The sequence below is a fragment of the Oncorhynchus mykiss genome, chromosome 15, assembly GCF_057628025.1.
Source record: "Oncorhynchus mykiss isolate SJ-2025 chromosome 15, ASM5762802v1, whole genome shotgun sequence".
NCBI lineage: Eukaryota > Metazoa > Chordata > Actinopteri > Salmoniformes > Salmonidae > Oncorhynchus > Oncorhynchus mykiss.
Window position 1 is genome coordinate 51,077,534 of NC_143036.1, and position 25,597 is coordinate 51,103,130.

Genomic DNA, 25,597 nt, shown 5'->3' on the forward strand with positions numbered 1-25,597 from the left:
AGATTGACGCTCCTTTCCAATAAATATCCAGGGTCTTATTCTGCTGACATGATGATCGATGCTTGGCTGCCATTTGATAAATACAAATAATTTTGCTAATTTGCCCATAAAAAATCTCATCATGTAGACAATACCCGCACTGTATATGCGAACTGTAGGCTACAGCGCAGTGCCAAGGCCAGAGTGGCCATAACGGTGGGCACGTTCGCTATATAATGCAATTTCTTGACAAAACCATCAGTTGAGTTGAAAATGCGATGGCAATCCATCTACATTTTTTATTGGGTACATGTGAATTTATTGGGTACAATGCAGATTTTAGAGTATTTGCATGAAAATCTGTAGCCAATTGGATGGGAACCTAGCTATAGACACTAACCACTAAGGTTGGTACTCCTACGTATGTCACTTTCTAACCAGATTCAACATGGCTGGTGTGTAAATTAACAAGTCATACAAAAACTAAAAATAAACATGTTTAATAACATATTCGAGGAGGGAAACATTTGATGTATGACATTGTGCAACAACAACATCAATATGAAACGCTCAACAACAACAACAAATGACATAACAGGAAGGGTTCCATTTGCTGCCATGTTTCTTGCTGAGCTACATGACATCTTTGGTTGCCATCCTGCAGACAACAGCATCCAGTAGACACGTATCCTCCTGGGGTGTGGTTTTGTACAGCTGGAGAGAAAAAAAAACAAGAGCATGGTGAGTTAGAAATATGAATTAAAAAGTGTCACTCCACAATGATACAATAGCTTTACAGTACAAAATACAGACTTAAAAAAAAAAAACACACATTGTGGACCAGTCAAAGAGTTGAGGCACTAAAAGCAGTCAGTCAAACATGGTACAATATTTCATTTGGAGTCATTTATAATACATGAAAATCTATACATTATTGCTATCAGTTATTATACATGACATCATTTATATACATGTATGCAGATGCAGTAGATAAAAGGGTGTTTAGGTCCTTAAAAAGAAAAGTCTCCATCGGAGGATAAGGTGGCAGGCTTTGGTGCAATCCTTTACATTATCGTTACCTGATAGAAACACACAATTTACTTTTTTCATGTTTATTCTGGCTTGACAGTTGACTTAATAGATCATTCCTAATGTCGCTGTGTAACCTACAGTAAAGCAAGGCATGAGTTTCTGTTTTAACGGATCCATCGTTGCAAAAAGAACAGACACGTTTATCTAAGGGAGCGTTTGTGTATTGGCGAGTCTCAATCAGGGATGCCAACTGTTGAGGGCCCAAAAAAGTGACACTTTTTTTTGTTGCACTGAAACATGCAAAACTAATTAACTCATTTTAAGTTAGTGAATTAGTTTTACTAATTAAACAACAAAGAAGATGATCTACAAGATCAGTCTCTGTGTGTAAAATAAATAAAAAAGTGGTTAATGTGAATGAAAGTCACAGCTAAAAAATGTGAAGAAAGCAATCCAATGTTATTTGTTGCCTAGACTTACTGCATATGACACTCAAGTCTTGATAAAAAAACAATACACTAATATTGCAGTTAGCCATGGCAGCCTTTATAATAGAAAGTGTGTGACCACACACACAATCTAAATATTGCACTTGGGAAAAAACATCTTAAAGTAAAAATAGAATGAAACAAACAATGCTATTTTTGCTCTATTGTAGTGGCCACTATAGTAGATATTGATCAAGTGCACAAAGCTATGTGTGCAAAAATAACATTTACTGAGTAAAACATTTGATACTCCCCCTCACTCATACAAAAGTGTAATATCAAGTTCGACACAACAAAAGCAATATCTTTGGGCTACACTGCACTGTATTACAGGCTGCAGGAGAGCAGAGATGAGTGGACAAACAGACATGAGTACCCTACACAGACATGGAGGGAACAGAGGGATAAATACACACAATTAAGAGGAGATGTAAACCAGGTGTGCAGGAAAGCAAGACAAAACAAATGGAAAATGAAAAGTGGAGCGGCGATGGCTAGAAGACCGGTGACGTCGACTGCCAAATGCCGCCCGAACAAGGAGAGGGACAGACTTTGGCGGAAGTCGTGACAGACTTTGGCGGAAGTCGTGACAGACTTTGGCGGAAGTCGTGACAGACTTTGGCGGAAGTCGTGACAGACTTTGGCGGAAGTCGTGACAGACTTTGGCGGAAGTCGTGACAGACTTTGGCGGAAGTCTGACAGCCAGGCCCAGCTCCAGCTACACTTGATCCCTGAAACCACTTGTTTAACAAGCAACGCCGCATTTACACCCATTTCTCTCATTCTAAAAATTAACCACATACTGTAGAAAACATTGGTTCACAGATAGTTTGTTAGCTAGTTAACATTTCACACAGATTGCCAGGGTCCAGTAAGCAACTACGGTGTTATAACTTGAGGAACGACAAGGAGTCATATACCAGTTAATACTGTGAATTGGTTAGGTTACTAACGTTAGCTCATCTGATGGTGTAACGTTAGCTAGCTAGCTGTCTGACTTTATTAGTCAGCTAATTTTCACACAATAAACTCAATAATTTGATCAGCTAAATTGGATAATGTTGCTCAACATTTCTCTGGCTAGCTAACGGAGAATTCGATCCAGCTAGCAAGATACTTAACAATGCTAACAATTCCTGTTCCACCACACCTTCTCCCTCACCTCAAACTTTCCAAATGCCATTGTTTTTCGGTTACAGGTCATGAAGTACGCTTCATCACCTTCTCACCCCAGTCTCCGTGGTCAGGCTTCTCACCTACCTCTTCGTTATCGTTCAGGGGATGCGCTGCTGTAACTGGCAAACTGCCTTTCCACACTCTGCTGTCTTTTCAGAGCGAGCGCTGATGCTGTAACTAGCAAGTTGGTTTTCTCTTCTTTCTTCATTCGCATGCTGCATTCTTTTGTAATGTGAACGATTGGCTGAGCCTTGGACACAGCCAGAATTGGTCCAAACAGGCATCACTCACTCGCATACAAACACGCATCACTCGTTTGATTACAGCCAGTAGTGATCCAAAGCCCCCCTCCCAAACTTATTTCATCGGATCTACACTGTAGGTCCCCTATTTTGGATTCAAAACTGCGAATTTCGCCAAAAGGTGACTAGTTTGCATCTCTGCTTAATACCGAGGGGCCACTCCACATCTATATTTCCCAAAAGAGCTTCAGTATTGCTTAGATAGAACTGTACTTAAGCAAGGTTCCATCCCAAAAGTGCATTTAAAAATCAGTTGGTGACACTTTAGTTCTTCACTCTCCAAAAGTGCTAATTGGAAAACATTTCAGTCATTTCTAGAATAAACTGTCAGTATCAGTGAGATGAGTCATATGAATGGAGTTGAAAAAGGCTTTGACAAGGTATAGAAAAAATGTACTTGCAATTGCAACATCACAAGCCCAAAACAAAACATGTTTACAGAGATGTACATTTGGCTAAATCTCTGCCATTTTTTCCAAATACATACAGATATTCAAACTCCTTTACTTTTTCCACATTTTGTTGTGTTACAGCCGTATTCTAAAATGTGTTCAATTGTTTTTTTCCCTCATCAATGACAAAGCAAAAACAGGTTCAGAAATGTTTGCAAATATATTCAAAATAAAAAAACAAATATCGCATTTACATACATATTCAAACCCTTTATTCAGTACTTTGTTTCAACTTTGGCAGTGATTACAGCCTCGAATCGTCTTGGGTATGACGCTACAAGCTTGGCACTCCTGTATTTGGGGAGTTTCTCCCATGCTTCTCTGCAGATCCTCTCAAGCTCTGTCAGGTTGGATGGGGAGCGTCGCTGCACAGCTATTTTTCAGGTCTGTCCAGAGATGTTCAATCGGGTTCAAGTCCGGGCTCTGGCTGGGCCACTCAAGGACATTCAGAGACTTGTCTCGAAGCCACTCCTGCATTGTTTTGTCTGTGTGCTTAGGATCGTTGCCCTGTTGGAAGGTGAACTTTTGCCCCAGTCTGAGGTCCTGAGCACTCTGGAGCAGGTTTTCATCAAGGATCTCTCTGTACTTTGTTCTGTTCATCTTTCCCTCGATCCTGACTAGTCTCCCAGTCCCTGCCACTGAAAAACATCCCCACATCATGATGCTGCCACCACCATGCTTCACCGTAGGGATGGTGCCATGTTTCCTCCATGCCAAAGAGTTCAATGTTGGTTTCATCAGACAGAGAATCTTGTCAAAAGACACCTATCTTTTGGCAAACTCCAAGTGGGCTGTCACGTGCTTTTTACTGAGGAATGGCTTCCGTCTGGCCACTCTACCATAAAGGCCTGATTGGTGGAGTGCTGCAGAAATGATTTTCTTTCTGGAAGGTTCTCCCATCTCCACAAAGGAACTCTGGATCTCTGTCAGAGTGACCATCGGGTTCTTGGTCACCTCCCTGACCAAGGTCCTTCTCCCCAGATTGCTCAGTTTGGCCAGGCGGCCAGCTCTAGGAAGAGTTTTTGCGATTCCAAACTTCTTCAATTTAAGAATGATGGAGGCCACTGTGTGCTTGGGAACTTCTATGCTGCAGAAATGTTTTGGTACCCTTCCCCAGATCTGTGCCTCGCCACAATCCTGTCTCAGAGCTCTACGGACAATTCCTTTGACCTCATGGCTTGGTTTTTGCTCTGACATCCACTGTGGGACCTTATATAGACAGGTGTGTACCTTTCCAAATCATGTCAAATCAATTGAATTTACCCCAGGTGAACTCCAATCAAGTTGTAGGATCTCAAGGATGATCAATTGAAACAGGATGTACCTGTGCTCAATTTTGAGACTCATAGCAAATGGTCTGAATACTTATGAAAACATGGTATTTATGTTTTTGACTTTTAATAAACCTGTTTTCACTTTATTATTATGGGGTATTGTGTGTAGATTGCTGAGGATTTAAAAAAGAAAAACATTTTCGAATAAGGCTGTAACGTAACAAAATGTGGAAAAAGTCAAGGGGTCTGAATACTTTCTGAAGGCACTGTATATATTATATTAGTGTGTGTGTGTGCGTCCAACACTCCAGGAAAAACAAGACCAACCTTTTTGACCTTAGCAGGGTCGGTCAACATGGAGACATCTTCAACTGGGATCTGTTGTCCATCCACCTTGGCAATGATGTCAGTCATGTGCTGCATCTCCTCTTTGAGATGGACTAGAACTATGAGAACAGCACTGTCACTGTCTGACATCCCGAACCTCTTGAAGGCCTCTGAAATCTAAAGGAAAATATATGTCAAAGACATTGGGATGGGATATTACTTTGAAAGGAGTGTCAACATATATGTGTGTGTGTGTGTGATACATTTAGAGGCTACTTACATTATTAGTGGGTGAAAGGTTGTAGATGATTTCGGAATATAAACTCCTTGTCTTCATTTTTCCAGTACTATGTAAATGAACTGCCTTGTTTGCTGCCACTAGCACTTGGAAGGGGTTCACTATCTGCAAACATTTCAAATCATCAGTTTGTGGATCATTAAATCAACTTCAGTCAAGCATTCATACATTACATCAAACCAACATTTCTAGCTAGCTAGCTAGCTAGCTACATTGTCTCACCATAGACGGGTTTATCAAGGCACCATTAATCTTTCCTTCCATGGCATTTTTCCTCAATTCTGCAGCGTTTTTGACATCTTTGAATAGCAACTGAGTTACAGTACGATCAGGAAAGAGTTCCAATTCCTGAGTTGAATACATAACTGAAGAAAAACGAATTTGTGGATAAAAAAAGACTCGAACATTTCAGTTAGACCATCTCACGTGGTTAAAAAAAAGAAATACACAGGGAACAAAAACAAGGTAACACAATTAATCTGAAAGGTTCCGGTTTTACACGACTAAAAATATTTATGCTATACCTAATAATTGTCAATACTTATTATGAAATAAAATATATTAGATATACTCGCATTTTTAAAACGATTGTACGACAGAGAAGCAATTCAATAATTTGTGAAATGATATTGATAGGAACTTAGAATTTTTAAACAGCTTCTGTACGGACTACCTTCCACTGACGGGACCACCAAACTGTCAAAAAATGTAACTCTTCCGTTCGCTTTTTAGCTAGATTAAAATATCTGTATTTTTTGTCATTTTTTATACATTTCATCTGTAGTTAACATGAAATTAAACGTATGTTGCGTACACCATATATAAATATCTAGCTAATTTTAGATTGATTTTCGCGTTCGTTCGGGAATTTCTAGGTGAAGATGGAGAAATTCGAAGGGTACATTTTCACTGCTCTCTGCAGCACCAACTTTTTGGTTTCATGTCTCCTTTTCTCCAAAATAACTCGGGAGCAAAGGGAGCCCTACATGGACGAAATATTTCACGTCCGTCAAGCTCAGAAATACTGCTACGGGAAGTTCAACGAGGTATCATTTTGCTCTGTCAATGAAATTTCCTTGATTTTGTTACATTGTTTGCTTGTCGGATTAACGCAACGCTTGTCCTTGGAATATTGTGACAGAATGCTAGCTAGACTTTTTAACCCCTCTCTAAACCATCTGTGACTATGAACACAGACAGATTACTCTCGCTAGTCATTATTGTGGATACCATGCCTGAATCCTGAAAAGCATTGTAATTCTGCAGTGGTATATAGCCCTATATATAACTAAACCATTTGGCATCTGTCTAGTTTTAATAACATGAACCCTTTTGAATTAAATGCTGTAGTAGAGGCTCTTTAACGGGTACTTATTCCTTTCTCTTTGTTGTTCCAGTGGGACCCAATGATCACCACGCTTCCTGGCCTGTACCTGGCGTCAGTGGGCGTGATCAAGCCAGTGGTGTGGCTCGTGGACCTCACGGGGAAGGTAGTGTGTTCTACCGCAATGCTGCGCTTCATCAACCTCCTCTTCAACTGTGGCATCCTCTACCTGCTCTATCTCATCATCTGCAAGCTCCACCTCAAAGAGAAGGTAATAATGGTATTTAATGGTATTACATGTTATTACATTTATAACATCCCCAAGGGTGGCAAACTCCTGTTCTGGAAAGCTTCAATGTGCGCACTAGCATTTGTGATGTGGTATATTTTTCATTAATTGTGTTTAGTTGGTGTTTTGTTCTGTCAGCTAAATCTGGTTCAGGGAATAATGGTTGGGTATGTTGAGCAATATGTTAGGATTAATTCTGAATCTATGTCAATGTTTAGATTTGTTTAAACTTGGGTGAAAAGGAAGTTAGTGTTGAAATATATTACATTTATATTGTACTAAGCTTTGTTTTTATGTAGACATGGCTTTTGCTCCAGTACAACTTTTACTCACCTTACGCAAATCATTTCGGTATAAATTAAGACCTTGAAAAAAATGATTGAATGCCCTTAAAGCTTCAATTGCATTCATTTTGTTAGTCATAACAACCATGGTTTCTCTTTCAGACTAAGACGGCCTCTCGCAGAGTTCTCTCAGCCCTGTCCCTGTCTACCTTCCCCGTGCTCTACTTCTTCAACTTCCTTTACTACACAGATGCCGGATCTACTTTCTTCATCCTCTTCACGTACCTCATGACCCTGTATGGCTGTCACAAAGCCTCGGCACTCCTCGGCGTCTTCGCCATATTCTTCCGCCAGACAAACATCATCTGGGTGGCGTTCTGTGCCGCCACGGTGGTGGCCAACAAGATGGATGAAACCTGGAGGACGGAACAGTCAAAGAAGAAGGATGACAAGTTGCCCTGTCAGATACCTTTCTCCGTAAGTGGGGTGAAGAGAGTGATGCGTTTCCTGTTGGAATTCCTGACCACAGCCAATCACGTGAAGGCTGTGACGCTAGTCGCGTGGCCGTACATTCTTGTTGCCGTGGGTTTTATCGCGTTCATCGTGTTGAATGATGGGATTGTAATCGGGGACAGAACCAGTCACGAGGCCTGTCTCAACTTCCCTCAGCTCTTCTACTTCTTCTCCTTTGCCCTCTTCTTCTCCATCCCCACGTCGCTGTGCTACCACCGAGCTATCCGCTTCCTCCAGACCCTCAAGAAGCAGCCACTGCTCTACTTAGTGATCACAGGACTCTGCCTGCTCCTAGTGTGGAAGTTCACCTTCGTGCACAAGTACCTCCTGGCTGACAACAGACACTTCCCCTTCTATGTGTGGAAGAGGATCTTCCAGAAGCACGAGGCGGTGCGTTTTGCCCTCATCCCGGCATACGTGTTTGCAGCGTGGAACTTCGTGGACACTCTGAAATCCCGGTCGTTGTTCTGGATCCTGGCGTTCCTGGTGTGTCTGCTGGCGGCCACAGTGCCTCAGAAGCTGCTAGAGTTCAGGTACTTTATTGTTCCGTACCTGCTCTACCGCCTCCACATGCCCCTGCCCTCCCTCACCAGACTGGTGCTGGAGTTCCTGCTCTATACAGCCGTCAACGCAGCCACACTCTACATCTTCGTCAACAAGACTTTTCAATGGCCAAATAGTCCGGCTGTACAGAGGTTTATGTGGTAGCCTGACCTGAACAGGAGGAACCCAGTCATTTGGAAAAACTATAGGTTATACTTTTTCTATTTTAAATGAGTAGGGCCAGGAGTTTTTCCTGTTGTGATGAGATCATACTCAGGAAAAAAAAACATGGCCCAACATGTGAGAGAATGCATTTCATGTGAAGAATACTTTGAAAAGCACAAGACGTTTATAATCTACATTTGAACTGTGATTTGTACATTGAATTCTGTAATTTGGATGGAGGAAGAGGCCAAAAAAATGTAAAAGCCAAATTGTAAAGCAGCAATCTGTGTATTATACTGTATGGTTAAAAAAAAAAGTTTTCTGCAAATGAAGAACATTCATGACTTATCTTAATTTAACTCTATGGTAGAGTTATACGAAATGATGTGGCTCTCTTTGTAAACATATAACATCCCTGACTGTATTCAAATAAATTAATTTGTCTGTATTTCCCTATTCTATACTGGAAATAGCATCCATAAACAATGTAAACAAACATCTGTGTTTACATTCTGCTGCAATATTCTGAAGAGTAAAGCTGTGACATACAATGGGTTAGAATCATCTTTTTTCTTTCTACTGTATTTTAGATTATCTCAATCCTGCCCCCAACTGCGATCCCTTGAATAATGTTCTTGAACTTCTTTGTGTTTCTTGAGTGTGTTTGGTTGCCCTAAAATTGCAGAATCCTTCTCTGTCCTTTAGGCCTAAGATATCATCCAGTCGCTTAACTATTCAAGTCAGTTTATTCAATCATTGTCTTTAATAACACATGTAGATTCTTCAAAAGTAGTGTGTACATTAGCTTCAGAAATGTTTATTTGGTCAGAATTGATTACTTTAAACTGTATTTTCTACCTGCATCGTTACCTGTCTGTTGCTGATCTTTTATTGTCCCTGTATGGCTGTCCCTGGGCTGAAATGATCAAATGAAGTGACGCAATAAAATTATTAATGTCATACTAATATTGTTGAGTACATTTTTGCCGCTTTCATACACCAATTTCACCACAAGGTGGTGGTCTAATAGTTTGTGAATATAAACTCAGCAAAAAAAGAAATGTCCCTTTTTCAGGACCCTGTCTTTCAAAGATAATTCGTAAAAATACAAATAACTTCACAGATCTTCATTGTAAAGGGTTTAAACACTTTCCTGTGCTTGTCCAAAGAACCATAAACAATTAATGAACATGCACCTGTGGAACGGTTGTTAAGACACTAACAGCTTACAGACGGTAGGCAATTAAGGTCACAGTTATGAAAACTTTGGACACAGAAGAGGCCTTTCTACTGACTCTGGGAAAAAAAACAAAAGAAAGATGCCCAGGGTCCCTGTGAACATGCCTTAGGCATGCTGCAATGAGGCATGAGGACTGCAGAAATAAACGTCAATGTCCGTACTGTGAGACACTTAAGACAGTGCTACAGGGAGACAGGACAGACAGCTGTATGTCCTCGCAGTGGCCGACCACATGTAACAACACCTGCACAGGATCGGAACATCCGAACATCACACCCGCGGGACAGGCACAGGATGGCAACAACAACTGCCCGAGTTAAACCAGGAACGCACAATCCCTCCATCAGTGCTCAGACTGTCTGCAATAGGCTGAGAGAGGCTGGACTGATGGCTTGTAGGCCTGTTTTAAGGCAGGTCCTCACCAGACATCACCGGCAATAGCGTTGCCTATGGGCACAAACTCACCGTCGCTGGACCAGACAGGAATGGCAAAAAGTGCTCTTCACTGACGAGTCGCGGTTTTGTCTCACCAGGGGTGATGGTCAGATTCGCGTTTATCGTTGAAGGAATGAGCGTTACACCGAGGCCTGTACTCTGGAGTGGGATTGATTTGGAGGTGGAGGGTCCGTCATGGTCTGGGGCGGTGAGTCACAGCATCATCGGACTGAGCTTGTTGTCATTGCAGGCAATCTCAACGCTGTGCGTTACAGAGAAGACCTCCTCCTCCCTCATGTGGTCCCCTTCCTGCAGGCTCATCCTGACATAAACCTTCCATTATGACAATCCCACCAGCCATACTGCTCATTCTGTGCGTGATTTCCTGCAGGACAGGAATGTTAGTGTTCTGCCATGGCCAGCGAAGTGCCCGGATCTCAATTCCATTGAGCACGTCTGGGACCTGTTGTATCGAGGGTAAAGGCTAGGGACATTCCCCCCTAGAAATGTCCGGGAACTAGCAGGTGCCTTGGTGGGAGAGTGGGGTAACATCTCACAGCAAGAACGGGCAAATCTGGTGCAGTCCATGAGGAAATGCGCTGCAGTACTTATTGCAGCTAGTGGCCACACCAGATACTGACTGTTACTTTTGATTTTGACCCCCCTTTGTTCAGGGACACATTATTCAATTTCTATTAGTCACATGTCTGTGGAACTTGTTCAGTTTATGTCTCAGTTGTTGAATCTTGTTATATTTTTTCAAATATTTACACATGTTAAGTTTGCTGAAAATAAACGTAGTTGACAGTCAGGGAACGTGTTTTGTTGTTGCTGAGTTTACATATGAACTCAATGTTGAATTGTGCACGATTAGCTTGATGGAAAAATATTGCTTTGATAGAATATACAAAAAGGTTTGACAAGAATTATATGAAGTGTGTAAATGGAACTGTATATCAGAATTTGTGACTGGTTGTGAAGAGAAACAAGAATAAACAAGCCTACTGTAAATGAGATATTGATTGTCTTGTAGCTTAAGCTATAACGTTAGTGTTGTGAAGTGCTCTTCCTACCAGCACTGATGTCAATAGAGTAATCAAGTATGCTCTCTACTAGGGTTGTAATGATTCTCCGATATGCATCGGTGCCCGATTCAAGTGTTTAAGATACAACTGCATCTGTCCACGGACACCAAACCGATCCAAATGTAGGTAGCATGCATCGGTCAGAAAATTGATTCAAACATTGTGTATTGCCTGTTCACTAAAAGGTTTTGCTCATGTTACATTCTATATATCTCCAGAAAATACCTCTCATATTTTAAGTCAACGGATGCGTCTTCTCCTTCAGTCTCGAATTGCATGTTACTGTGTCGACAGCCATTGATCTAAAAGTAATGTTACATGCCACACAACCCCAGGCAACTTAATATCAGTAGCCTAGTCAAATTGCGCGACTGTGCCCAGTTTCCCACACTGACCAACGCCAGATAGGCGGCCTTTTCCTGTTCTTGCACAACTGCGCTCCAACTTCAGCATTTAAATGCTGAAATGGCTTGCGTGATATTAGGCTTCATTAGTTGAGTGACAACCTATGTCATTTGCTAGGTTATTATTATTTATGCGCAGTTGAAAATTGTGTTTTACCGAAATAAAGGTAAGCCACTGGAGACAGCTCTCATCTGGCTATCGCTATTTTTTGATATACAAGGAAAAGTTGATCATTTCATGACGAGGACAATAATCATATTTGCGAGGAAAAAACGTAAAAATTGCCAAAACCATTCGATTTTGAAGTGGAGGGTGAAGTCCAAAACTGCGCTATCTATTCATTGGTTTATGTCATATCACTTAATCTGCAAAAAGTACAAGTTCATTTATAGGTAATGGTGATTTCAGAACCAAAGTGTTTTTTTTTAAAAAACAAGCAAAAACCCCTGTCCCTAAATGTGAGAGAATGCATTTCATGTGAAGAATACTTTGAAAAGCACAAGACGTTTATAATGTACATTTGAACTGTGACTTGTACATTGAATTGTCATTTGGATGGAGGAAGAGGCCAAAAAATGTAAAAGCCAAATTGTAAAGCAGATATCTGTGTATTATACTGTATGGTTTAAAAAACTATTTGTTTTCTGCAAATGAAGAACATTCATGACTTCTTCATTTAACTCTATGGTAGAGTTATACGAAATGATGTGGCTCTCTTTGTAAACATACAACATTCCTGACTGTATTTTAGATTATCTCAATCCTGCCCCCAACTGCGATTCCTTGAATAATGTTCTTGAACTTCTTTGTGTTTCTTGAGTGTGGTTGTTAGCCCTAAAATTCCAGAGTCCTTCTCTGTCCTTTAGGCCTAAGATATTAACTATTCAAGTCAATGATTTAATAAACTGTCTTTAATAACAGGGGGTAAAAAAACAGGCTACATTACCCTCCCTAATCTGATATTGGCAGTAGGGTGGTAGCCTCCTTTATGGCTCAACTCAATTTAGTACATACACCATATACATACATCGTTTAACCACACACACACAGAAGTCAGCTCAGACAGATCCAGCTCAGAGAGGCCCAGCTCACGAGCTCCATCGGCAGCATATTTGAATTTAGAATGGAAAATAAACGTGTTTAATGCAACAAATCGTATCGCATTGAACCAAATCGCATCGATGCGAATACACTCAAACTAAAACGTATCCCTCCTGTATCTATCAGAGCCCATGTATCTAGTTACGTATTGAATCGACTTGAAAGGGAACGATGCACATCCTTACGCTCCACCAACCAAACCCGTGGCCCGACTAGAGTATACTCACACTGTTCTCAACATGAGTTCTCTGCTGTTTATATAAGTGCTTTATAATGAGACAGACAGGATGTAACTGGAATTATCATCCAGTGTTGATTACACTATTCAGCCAAAAGTTGCTCGGTTAACAACTAATTAGCATCTTGTTGTTATTGCAATGATAAGCTCCTCATATGAACACACAATGTTATATGCCGTTTTAAGGTTTTGGCTTGGAAGGACCATAAAAGCTCTGTGCAATAAGAATGTGTTATGGACCTATAGTAGCTGTTTTTAATCATGAAAACCAGTTAAGGTTTGTTATTGTTGCAAGTATAACATGTTAGGTGTGTGGGTGGTAGGGGTGTCTGTAGAGGTTTTATCTTTACTCACACCCACACAAATTGCTCCCTATTCTGAGCATTCCCTTTGTGCCCACATAATACACACAGTATTGGTTTTATTAGTCCAGCGGATAAGAACCAACTATATCAGAGATCCTTCCACTTTATGATACAAGTATCAAACTTGGTACACTCATACTGACTACCTCGAGGGACATTTTTAAAGATTGGAGGCAGTCTGGGAAGCATGTCAGTCAACCACGGTGGGCATTTTAATAAAATGACAGCAATTCGGATTTCCTGTTAGAATAAAATAGGGTAAAATCATTCCCAACAATATCAAAATGACTTAGTAATGTTATTTACCCATTAAATAAACCCCACAGATAATATAGATGACACTTCTGATCATAAAATACTCTGAAGACCTTCATGGGGGTCATGTTGAGGTTATTTTGACCATAATTCACCGGCTACAGAAGAAAATTGTGGACTTTGTGATAGAGCCACCACATTTCACACACAGCTGGGGCATGTTTAAATAAGTATTTTTAGCTATTGTGCCATCACAGATTTTGTCCATTACCCACTGCCGGCCATTTCCAACATGTCTGCCAAACAGCTGCATGGGGCCATATTGGACTAGATTAACTTGGTACATACAGCAAAATGATGGCTTAAAATGCTTCAGGGTGTCTTGAAAACACAAGAAATGGTCAAGAAATACGTATCGTTTAAACTTTTTGTAGAAAAGTGTTGAAAACGCTTGCCAAATTAATGCTTTTTGTTCATGTTTTCATGGTTAGTTCCAATAGTTTACATGTAAATACTCTAAAAAGTAATATGGTATTCCCTGAAGTCTACTGATTGCAATGATATATAATGTGATATTCTGTTTTGTGTCATTTTTAAGAAAAATTACAGGAAACCTGTCCGGTACACATCATTTTAGGTAAAATCCCATAGGAATGTATTATGTCCAGCAAAGAGACAGGTAACCCATTTTAACAAAATACTTTTATGATGAGAGCGTTCGGCCAATCGTGAAAGATAATTCTTCTCTTTTCCCCCTATAAAACAAAGTGGATAAAACAAAGCAGATAGCAGAGAAAATGTCTACCATTTACCAGAGCAGTTTTACATATGCAGTTTTAGAAACTGTTCTTCGTTCTTTAACCGTTATGTGGCACCGCAGGAATTTTGATAGTGCACTGGGCTGCGGGCCAGAAGGTTGTGGGTTCGCACTGTGAACAAGAGTAGGGGTGGAAAGATCTCCTTTATGGTAAAAGCATTGCATGAATCGATCATCATACTTGCATGTCAGAGAAAAAAATGTATTTTTTATAAACATTTCATACAATTCTACATAATTTTACATATTAAAGAATCTGTTTTAGCACCACACAAATTACAGAAATTACAAGCTAAGATTGGACAGAGAGATAGGCCTATGTGTTCATCTCATCATATAATGCCAAATCAGTATGTCTTGTTTGCAATGAAACTGTCCCTGTTTGCAAATAATTAAATCTGAGAAGTCATTCGGATTCTGAGCATGGTACTTTCAAAAGTTAAGCCTACCTTTCCAACCCAGACAGAGTAGGCCTACCGACACAAAAAAAATCTAAAACTTTAAATGCTCGCTACTCTGCTTAAAACGTCATTGGGATAGGGGGCAGCATTGGGAAGTTTGGATGAAAAGCGCACCCAAAGTAAATTGCATGTTACTCAGGCCTAGAAGCTAGAATATGCGTATAATTTGCATAGAAAACACTGTAAGGTTTCCAAAACTGTTAAAATAATGTCTGTGAGTATAACAGAACTCATGTGGCAGGCAAAAACCTGACAAAAATCCAACCAGGAAGTGGGAAATCTGAGGTTTGTAGTTTTTTGAAGTGATTGCCTGTCCAATATCCTGTGTCTGTGGGGTCAGATTGCACTTCCTAAGGCTTCCAGTAGATGTCAACAGTCTTTAGAAGTTGTTTCAGGCTTCTATTGTGAAAGGGGAGAGAATAAGAGCACTCAGTATTGGTTCAGCTGGCTCAGCTGAAAGCGGGAGCTCCGTTCCCTTTTTGTCTCCTTCGCTGTAGAAGGTTGTAGCTCAGCCTCTGAATGTCAATGAAACGAAACAACCATATCCCCATATGCACTGGAGTCATGTCTATCCTGGGTATTTCACAGCTTGTTTGAAGCATAAAGCATCGCGGTCCAAAGCGCTTTTATAGATAACTTTAAATAATTGGATCTGGGGGGGGGGGGGTTCTATTAACATATGGGATTTTTTAAAGATGATCATACCATGGATCATTTAGCTATTTCATTTGGAATTTTAAGACCCCTTTAAAGATATAGAAATGTATAAATATTTAATTTGGCCTTTACTACTATTGCCCATAGAAACACACTGATCAACACATTCATAAATGGCCAAAAATACAGTCAAAAAATGTATCTTAAGGAATAAGGTTTTGAAGTGTCTGCCTATATCTAGGAGATATAAGAAAGCTCAGGAAATATATATATTTTTGGGGGGACACATCCTTAACCCCTTATTTTTGTTGGCACAAAACTACCTCAATAGTTGCATTCATTTGTTTGGGTTACCTTCAGATGAGTCCCCTTACACTTATAGGAGAAAACCATTGTGTTCGTGAGAGTCTTGCTTTTCCACAATGGGGTCAAATTAGTTTGTAGGCCAAACCTTCAGATGCTACAGATGTTTTCGTGAAAAGACCGGTTTTCAGGATGTCTCACGTCTGACAAACATTGAGGTAGCTCGGTCGCCTTCCACCACAGATGTGGAAGGCTGACATAGGCGGATGCGGTTGATTGAAGCGCAGCCCATGCAAAAAGAACAGGTCTTAAATTGACAGATTTTGATGGGGGGGGGGGGGTTCTATTATGTTACTTAGATTGACGCGTCCACAGACTCTTAAGGGTGAATTAAAGGTAGGCCTATGGCAAACCCTCACATACCCCCTCAATTCGAGTCTTGGTTTTAACTTAACAGCCCTTCACTGACATGGAGGTAAGATATATTTAAAAAGAGGACATGGTGGGTGGAGGAATTGACCGACAAATCTTTGGATATAACAGGCCATAGCCTAATTTCGTCCGTCAGACAGGCAGGTCTACCACTTATTTCTTAAATAGGAAGAAATAGGCTCCAACACAACACAAAGCCCTCTCGTGGATAGTCAAGTCTAATTAAAATGAAGATGTTTTAAATTAATTAGGACTTTTAGCACCATGAACTGTCCCATTTCCCATTGATTTTGCCCCAGCTGTTACTGCAAGTTTCAGCACCACATTGTAAGTTACAAAAATGTGGCTTATTGTGAGATCAATAACTTTGATGAATACATTACGTGATTTTTTGTTGTTGTTGTCGTTGTAAATCAATTATAGTAGTAGCAAGCTTTCAAAGTTGATCCCCGGTTCTCCTTCTCGTCTTCGGATCTCCTTTTCAAACTGAACAGAATACAGGCTATTCCGCTCAAGATTGTGCATTTTTTGGACTAGGCCTAAATCCCCAGCAAAAAAAATTGGAAGAAGCCTTTGACTCTCCTACTGAACTGCCACTGTATTCCTACACAGTACAGCCATTGGTTAGGCAGCACACAAAAACGTTCTCGTGAACGATCTTGTGAGACATTGAATTGTCGCTCCGGTGGGTTCGAGCCTTGAATGCTGATTGACTGACAGACGTGTTATATCAGACCGTATACCAAGGGTATGACAAAACATTTATTTTTACTGCTCTAATTACATTGGTAACCAGTTTATAATAGCAATGAGGCACCTCGGGGGTTTGTGGTATATGGCCAATATACCACTGTGTCCTAGCACTCAGCGATGCATTGTGCTTAAGAACAGCCCTTAGCCGTGGTACACCCCCCCCCCCCCATGTGTCTTATTGTTTAATTATACTCCGTTTTGCAAAATAACCACCAACCAGCTCCATAGGGCCATATTGGACAGGATTCACATGGCCATATCTCAACAGATAATTGGTACATACAGTCCAATGATGGCTTAACATGTTTGAGGGGGTCTGGAGAACACAATAAAATGGTATGCCATATACTGTATATACATCTTATAAGTATTTTGAGTGTGCAAAGCTGTCATCAAGGCAAAGGGTGGCTACTTTGAAGAATCTAAAATCTTTGTTTAACACTTTTTTGGTTACTACATGATTCCATATGTGTTATTTCATAGTTTTGATGTCTTTACGATTATTCTACAATGTCGAAATTAGTCAAAATAAAGAAAAACCCTTGAATGAGTAGGGTAGTAGTGTCCAAACTTTTGACTGGTACTGCATTTTTACAGTATGTATAACTTTATGAGTTGGATTGCCTGTCTTTGCAATTCATATATTTTCATTTGTGCTCGTTAGCATATTTACCTAGCAGCCTCCATGGAGATTCGCTATTACATGTACTAATTGTGTTAGCATTCTGCTAATCAAATCAAATCTAGCTTTATTCATACAGAACATTTCAGACATGGAATGCAACACAATGTGCTTCACAGGAAAATAATTAATGAAAACAATGAAAATAAAAACAGAAATATTTACCACACAACAACCATAAGAGGATGAAAACAAAATAATTAAAATAAAATAAGACGGCAAATGTGCTTTTATTATTTTTTAAATCCTGTACCCGTTCTGTACTAGGCCATATTACCGTAAATCCCGCGACAAGAGAAAGATGGTTTGAAGACATAAATATCTGGATACTGTCCAACCCGACCTCGAAAGATGAAAATGGATCCAAGGACATGAAGCCATTCAAATAGAACTCTACCTTTTTGAAAGGGATGTATGGGACACGATAGCAAGGATACCATTACTTAATATACAAACACTGTTATATATCCTTCTAATTTGAAATCATTACAAGCATGCTGAAATGTTATCATTTTGAGCAAATTCTTTGGGTTGGATTTAAAAAACATAACGATCCATTTGATTCTATTTTCTACACTACATTTCCACCACATTTCTGCATAAAGTTTAAAGGACACACACATAAGGCATACTTGAGTCATTGTATTGTGTTCTCCACACCACCTCAAATATTTTATGCCACCACTGGGATTTATGTACCAATTATTTATTAAGATATGGCCATGTGAATCCTGTCCAATTAGAACCAATTTGTCTGGTCATTTTGGAAAACTGGTCTTTTAAAATCTGCAATGGCACTACAGCTAGACATCTTAATGTAGTAGTTTACTCACTTTGTGGAAAGATTGAATGGTCTCATCATATTGGGTTACATGTCTCTATGCTGGACATAATGCATTACTATAGGACTTTACCTAGAGTAACGTGTACAGGGCAGGTTTCCTTCAGTTCACACAAAACTTTGTATTGGTTGTATACACATATTTAGCAGATGTTATTGCAGGTGTAGCAAAATGCTTGTATTCTTAACTCAAACAGTGCAGTAATATCTAACAATACACAACAGTAAACACATATCTAAAAAGTAAAAGGATGGAATTAAGAAATACTGAAATATTAGGACAAGCAATGTCGTAGTCCGGAGTATAAATATGTGATGGGATGTACAGACAATATGGACAGCATATCGATAGAATATGTAGTATACAGTTGAAGTCGGAAGTTTACATACACTTAGGTTGGAGTCTTTAAATCTCGTTTTTCAACCACTCCACAAAGTCCTTGTTAACAAACTATAGTTTTGGCATGTCGGTTAGGACATCTACTTTGTGCATGACAAGTAATTTTTACAACAATTGTTTACAGACAAATTATTTCACTTATAATTCACTGTATCACAATTCCAATGTGTCAGAAGTTTACATATACTAAGTTGATTGTGCCTTTAAAGAACCTTGGAAAATTCCAGAAAATTATGTCATGGCTTTAGAATCTTCTGATTGGCTCATTTGAGTCAATTGGAGGTGTACCTGTGGATGTATTTCAAGGCCTACCTTCAAACTCAGTGCCTCTTTGCTTGACATCATGGGAAAATCACGTACCACGTTCATCTGTACAAACAATAATACGCAAGTATAAACACCATGGGACCACGCAGCCGTCATACCGCTCAGGAAGGAGACGAGTTCTGTCTCTTAGAGATGAACCTACTTTGGTGCGAAAAGTGCAAATCAATCCCAGAACAACAGCAAAGGACCTTGTGAAGATGCTGGAGGAAACAGGTACAAAATTATCTACAGTGCCTTGCGAAAGTATTTATTGGATATTTCAAACTTTTTTAACAAATCAAAAACTGAAAAATTGGGCGTGCAAAATTATTCAGCCCCCTTAAGTTAATACTTTGTAGCGCCACCTTTTGCTGCGATTACAGCTGTAAGTCGCTTGGGGTATGTCTCTATCAGTTTTGCACATCGAGAGACTGAAATGTTTTTCCCATTCCTCCTTGCAAAACAGCTCGAGCTCAGTGAGGTTGGATGTGAACAGCAGTTTTCAGTTCTTTCCACAGATTCTCGATTGGATTCAGGTCTGGACTTTGACTTGGCCATTCTAACACCTGGATATGTTTATTTTTGAACCATACCATTGTAGATTTTGCTTTAAGTTTTGGATCATTGTCTTGTTGGAAGACAAATCTCCGTCCCGGTCTCAGGTCTTTTGCAGACTCCATCAGGTTTTCTTCCAGAATGGTCCTGTATTTGGCTCCATCAATCTTCCCATCAATTTTAACCATCTTCCCTGTCACTGCAGAAGAAAAGCAGGCCCAAACCATGATGCTGCCACCACCATGTTTGACAGTGGGGATGGTGTGTTCAGCTGTGTTGCTTTTACGCCAAACATAACGTTTTGCATTTTTGCTAAAAAGTTCAATTTTGGTTTCATCTGACCAGGGCACCTTCTTCCACATGTTTGGTGTGTCTCCCAGGTGGCTTGTGGCAAACTTTAAACAACACTTTTTATGGATATCTTTAAGAAATGGCTTTCTTCTTGCCACTCTTCCATAAAGGCCAGATTTGTGCAATATACAACTGATTGTTGTCCTATGGACAGAGTCTCCCACCTCAGCTGTAGATCTCTGCAGTTCATCCAGAGTGATCATGGGCCTCTTGGCTGCATCTCTGATCAGTCTTCTCCTTGTATGAGCTGAAAGTTTAGAGGGACGGCCAGGTCTTGGTAGATTTGCAGTGGTCTGATACTCCTTCCATTTCAATATTATCGCTTGCACAGTGCTCCTTGGGATGTTTAAAGCATGGGAAATCTTTTGTATCCAAATCCGGCTTTAAACTTCTTCACAACAGTATCTCGGACCTGCCTGGTGTGTTCCTTGTTCTTCATGATGCTCTCTGCGCTTTTAACAGACCTCTGAGACTATCACAGTGCAGGTGCATTTATACGGAGACTTGATTACACACAGGTGGATTGTATTTATCATCATTAGTCATTTAGGTCAACATTGGATCATTCAGAGATCCCCACTGAACTTCTGGAGAGAGTTTGCTGCACTGAAAGTAAAGGGGCTGAATAATTTTGCACGCCCAATTTTTCAGTTTTTGATTTGTTAAAAAAGTTTTAAATATCCAATAAATGTCGTTCCACTTCATGATTGTGTCCCACTTGTTGTTGATTCTTCACAAAAAAATACAATTTTATATCTTTATGTTTGAAGCCTGAAATGTGGCAAAAGGTCGCAAAGTTCAAGGGGGCCGAATACTTTCGCAAGGCACTGTATATCCACAGTAAAACAAGTCCTATATCGACATAACCTGAAAGGCTGCTCAGCAAGAAAGAAGCCACTGCTCCAAAACCACCATAATAAAGCCAGACTACGGTTTGCACTGCACATGGGGACAAAGATTGTACTTTTGAGAAATTTCCTTTGGTCTGATGAAACAAAAATAGAACTGTTTGGCCATAATGACCATCGTTATGTTTGGAGGAAAAATGGGGAGGCTTGCAAGCCGAAGAACACCATCCCAACCATGAAGCACGGGGGTGGCAGCATCATGTTGTGGGGATGCTTTGCTACAGGAGGGACTGGTGCACTTCACAAAATAGATTGCATCATGAGGGAGGAAAATTATGTGGATATATTGAAGCAGCATCTCAAGACCTCAGTCAGGAAGTTAAAGCTTGGTCGCAAATTTGGTCTTCCATATGGACAATGACCCCAAGCATACTTCCAAAATTGTGGCAAGATGTCTTAAAGACAACAAAGTCAAGGTATTGGAGTGGCCATCACAAAACTCTGACCTCAATCCTATAAAAAATGTGTGGGAAGAACTGAAAAAGCGTTTGTGAGAAAGGAGGCCTACAAACCTGACTCAGTTACTCAGTTTAAAAAGTTTTAAATATCCAATAAATGTCGTTCCACTTCATGATTGTGTCCCACTTGTTGTTGATTCTTCACAAAAAAATACAATTTTATATCTTTATGTTTGAAGCCTGAAATGTGGCAAAAGGTCGCAAAGTTCAAGGGGGCCGAATACTTTCGCAAGGCACTGTATATCCACAGTAAAACAAGTCCTATATCGACATAACCTGAAAGGCTGCTCAGCAAGAAAGAAGCCACTGCTCCAAAACCACCATAATAAAGCCAGACTACGGTTTGCACTGCACATGGGGACAAAGATTGTACTTTTGAGAAATTTCCTTTGGTCTGATGAAACAAAAATAGAACTGTTTGGCCATAATGACCATCGTTATGTTTGGAGGAAAAATGGGGAGGCTTGCAAGCCGAAGAACACCATCCCAACCATGAAGCACGGGGGTGGCAGCATCATGTTGTGGGGATGCTTTGCTACAGGAGGGACTGGTGCACTTCACAAAATAGATTGCATCATGAGGGAGGAAAATTATGTGGATATATTGAAGCAGCATCTCAAGACCTCAAACAGGAAGTTAAAGCTTGGTCGCAAATTTGGTCTTCCATATGGACAATGACCCCAAGCATACTTCCAAAATTGTGGCAAGATGTCTTAAAGACAACAAAGTCAAGGTATTGGAGTGGCCATCACAAAACTCTGACCTCAATCCTATAAAAAATGTGTGGGAAGAACTGAAAAAGCGTTTGTGAGAAAGGAGGCCTACAAACCTGACTCAGTTACACCAGCTCTGTCAAGAGGAATTGGCCAAAATTCACCCAACTTATTGTGGGAAGCTTGTGGAAGGCAATCCGAAACGTTTGACCCAAGTTAAAGAATGTAAAGGCAACGCTACCAAATACTAATTGAGTGTATGTAAACTTCTGACCTACTGGGAATGTGATGAAATAAATAAAGCTGAAATAAATAATTCAATCGACTGTTATTATGACATTTCACATTCTTAAAATAAAGTGGTGATCCAAACTGACCTAAGACAGGGAATTTTTACTAGGATTAAATGTCAGGAATTGTGAAAAACTGAGTTTAAATGTATTTGGCTAAGGTATATGTAAACTTCTGACTTCAATGGTATCTGAAGAAAAGTAAACGATGTACAGCAATAGTTAAATGGGATAGGACGTAGAATACAGTATAGACTGTACCCATGAAGTGGGTAAAACTGCATGTAAACATTATTCACTTGACCAGGGTTCGATGACAACCTACATAGGGCAGTAGCCTCTAAGCTGCAAGGCAGAGTATCCGGGCAGAGGCCGGCTAGTGGTGACTAATTAACTTGTTATGGCTGCAGTAGCTTGGATGAAAGGTGCCCAGTGTCAACGTTCTGCTCCTCAGTCCCTGTTGCTAATATATGCATATTATTATTAATATTGGATAGAAAACAGTCTGAAGTTTCTTAAACTGTTTGAATGATGTCTGTGAGTATAACAGAACTCATATGGCAGGCAACAACCTGAGAAGAAATCCAAACAGGAAGCGGAAAATCTGAGGTTTGGTCGATTTCCAACCCAGCCCCAATTGAATACACAGTGGGATATGGATAAAGTTGCACTTCCTAGGGCTTACACTAGATGTCAGCCATTTTTAGAAACTTGAATGAGGCTTCTACTGTGTTGTGGAGCCGGAAGGGAGCTCTTTGAGTCAGTGGTCTGGCAGAGAGCCAGGTCCTGGTCACGCGCATTTCACATGATAGCAACCTGCGTTCCATGGCTTCTCTACAGACATAGGAATTCTCCGGTTGGAACTTTATTGAAGATTTATGATAACATCCTAAAGATTGATTCTATTCTTAGTTTGACAAGTTTCTTCGACCTGTAATATAACTTTTTGAAGTTTTCGTCCGACGTTCGGATGGACCTGCACGAGAGTTTGGATTTGTGTACTAAACGCACTAACAAAAGTAGCTACTTGGACATAAATAATGGACATTATCGAACAAATCAAGCATTTATTGTGGAACTAGGATTCCTGTGAGTGCATTCTGATGAAGATCGTCAAAGGGAATATTTATAATGTGATTTCTGATTTCTGTTGACTCCAACATGGCGGATAATTTTATTTATTTTCTGAGCGCCATCTCACGCTGTGGTGTTTTTACTTTTGAGCGCCGTCTCAGATTATTATATGGTTTGCTTTTTCTGTAAAGTTTTTAAAAAATCTGACACAGCGGTTGCATTAAGGAGAGGTATATCTATATTTCCATGTCTAACAATTGTATTTATCGACATTTATAATGAGTATTTCTGTAAAATGATGTGGCTCTCTGCAATATCACCGGATGTTTTTGGAACTAGTGAAAATAACGCGCCAATGTATACTGAGATTTCTTTATATAAATATGAACTTTATCAAACAAAACATACATGTATTGTGTAACATGAAGTCCTATGAGTGTCATCTGATGAAGATCATCAAAGGTTAGTGATTAATTTAATCTCTATTTCTGCTTTTTGTGACTCCTCTCTTTGGCTGGAAAAATGGCTGAATTATTCTGTGAGCTGGTGGTGACCTAACAATCGTTTGTGGTGCTTTCGCTGTAAAGCCTTTTTGAAATCGGACACTGTGGTGGGTATCCAGATAAAGCACTAAATGAACTTCAGTTAGTGCTACACTCGGCTGCTAGAATCTTGACTAGAACCAAACAATTTGATCATATTACTCCAGTGCTAGCCTCTCTACACTGGCTTCCTGTTAAGGCAAAGGCTGATTTCAAGGTTTTACTGCTAACCTACAAAGCATTACATGGGCTTGCTCCTACCTATCGTTCCGATTTGGTCCTGCTGTACATACCTACTCGTACGCTATGGTCACAAGACGCAGGCCTCCTTACTGTACCTAGAATTTCTAAGCAAACAGCTGGAGGCAGGGCTTTCTCCTATAGAGCTCCATTTTATGTAATGGTCTGCCTATCCATGTGAGTGACGCAGACTCGGTCTCAACCTTTAAGTCTTCATTGAAGACTCATCTCTTCAGTAGGTCCTATGATTGAGTTTAGGCTGGCCCGGGAGTGTGAAGGTGAACGGAAAGGCACTGGAGCAACAAACCGCCCTTGCTGTCTCTGCCTGGCCGGTTCCCCTCTCTCCACTGGGATTCTCTGCCTCTAACCCTATTACAGGGGCTGAGTCACTGGCTTACTGGAGCTCTTCCATGCGATCCCTAGGAGGGGTGCGTCACTTGAGTGGGTTGAGTAACTGACGTGATCTTCCTGTCTGGGTTGGCGCCCCCCCTTGGGTTGTGCCATGGGGCAGATCTTCGTGGGCTAAACTCGGCCTTATCTCAGGATGGTAATTTGGTGGTTGAAGATATCCCTCTAGTGGTGTGGGGGCTGTGCTTTGGCAAAGTGGATGGGGCCCCAGGGTCTCCCGACCCCTCCTGTATTTATGCTGCAGTAGTTTATGTGTCGGGGGCTAGGGTCAGTCTGTTATATCTGGAGTATTTCTCCTGTCTTATCCGGTGTCCTGTGTGAATTTAATTATGCTCTCTCTTTTTCTCTCTCTTTCTTTCTCTCTCTCCAAGGACATGAGCCCTAGGACCATGCCTCAGGACTACCTGGCCTGATGACTACTTGCTGTCCCCAGTCAACCTAGTCGTGGTACTGCTCCAGTTTCAACTGTTCTGCCTGCGGCTATGGAACCCTGACCTGTTCACCAGACGTGCTACCTGTCCCAGACCTGCTGTTTTCAACTGTCTAGAGACAGCAGGCGCGGTAGAGATACCCTGAATGATCAGCTATGAAAAGCCAACTGACATTTTCTCCTGAGGTGCTGACATGTTACACCCTCGACAACCACTGTGATTATTATTATTTGACCCTGCTGGTCATCTATGAATACTTGAACATCTTGGCCATGTACTGTTATAATCTCCAACCGGCACAGCCAGAAGAGGACTGGACACCCCTCATAGCCTGTTTCCTCTCTAGGTTTCTCCCTAGGTTTTGGCCTTTCTAGGGAGATTTTCCTAGCCACCATGCTTCTACAC

At 40.5% G+C, this 25,597-nt stretch overlaps 2 protein-coding genes across 2 annotated transcripts; one reads left to right on the forward strand and one right to left on the reverse strand.

The window, feature by feature from the left end:
- Positions 1-463: 463 nt before the first annotated feature.
- tprkb (Tp53rk binding protein) lies at positions 464-5,981 on the reverse strand. Its single transcript, XM_021563390.3, has 4 exons — positions 5,551-5,981; positions 5,311-5,433; positions 5,031-5,207; positions 464-693 (listed from the first exon to the last, which is right to left on the reverse strand). The coding sequence occupies exons 1-4, from the start codon at positions 5,689-5,691 to the stop codon at positions 613-615; spliced, it is 522 nt and encodes a 173-aa protein (XP_021419065.2). The 5' UTR covers positions 5,692-5,981; the 3' UTR covers positions 464-612.
- Positions 5,971-9,408, forward strand: alg10 (ALG10 alpha-1,2-glucosyltransferase). Its single transcript, XM_021563388.3, has 3 exons — positions 5,971-6,374; positions 6,726-6,923; positions 7,388-9,408. Exons 1-3 carry the CDS (start codon positions 6,210-6,212, stop codon positions 8,444-8,446), a joined length of 1,422 nt encoding a protein of 473 aa, XP_021419063.2. The 5' UTR covers positions 5,971-6,209; the 3' UTR covers positions 8,447-9,408.
- The last annotated feature ends 16,189 nt before the right edge of the window (positions 9,409-25,597 follow it).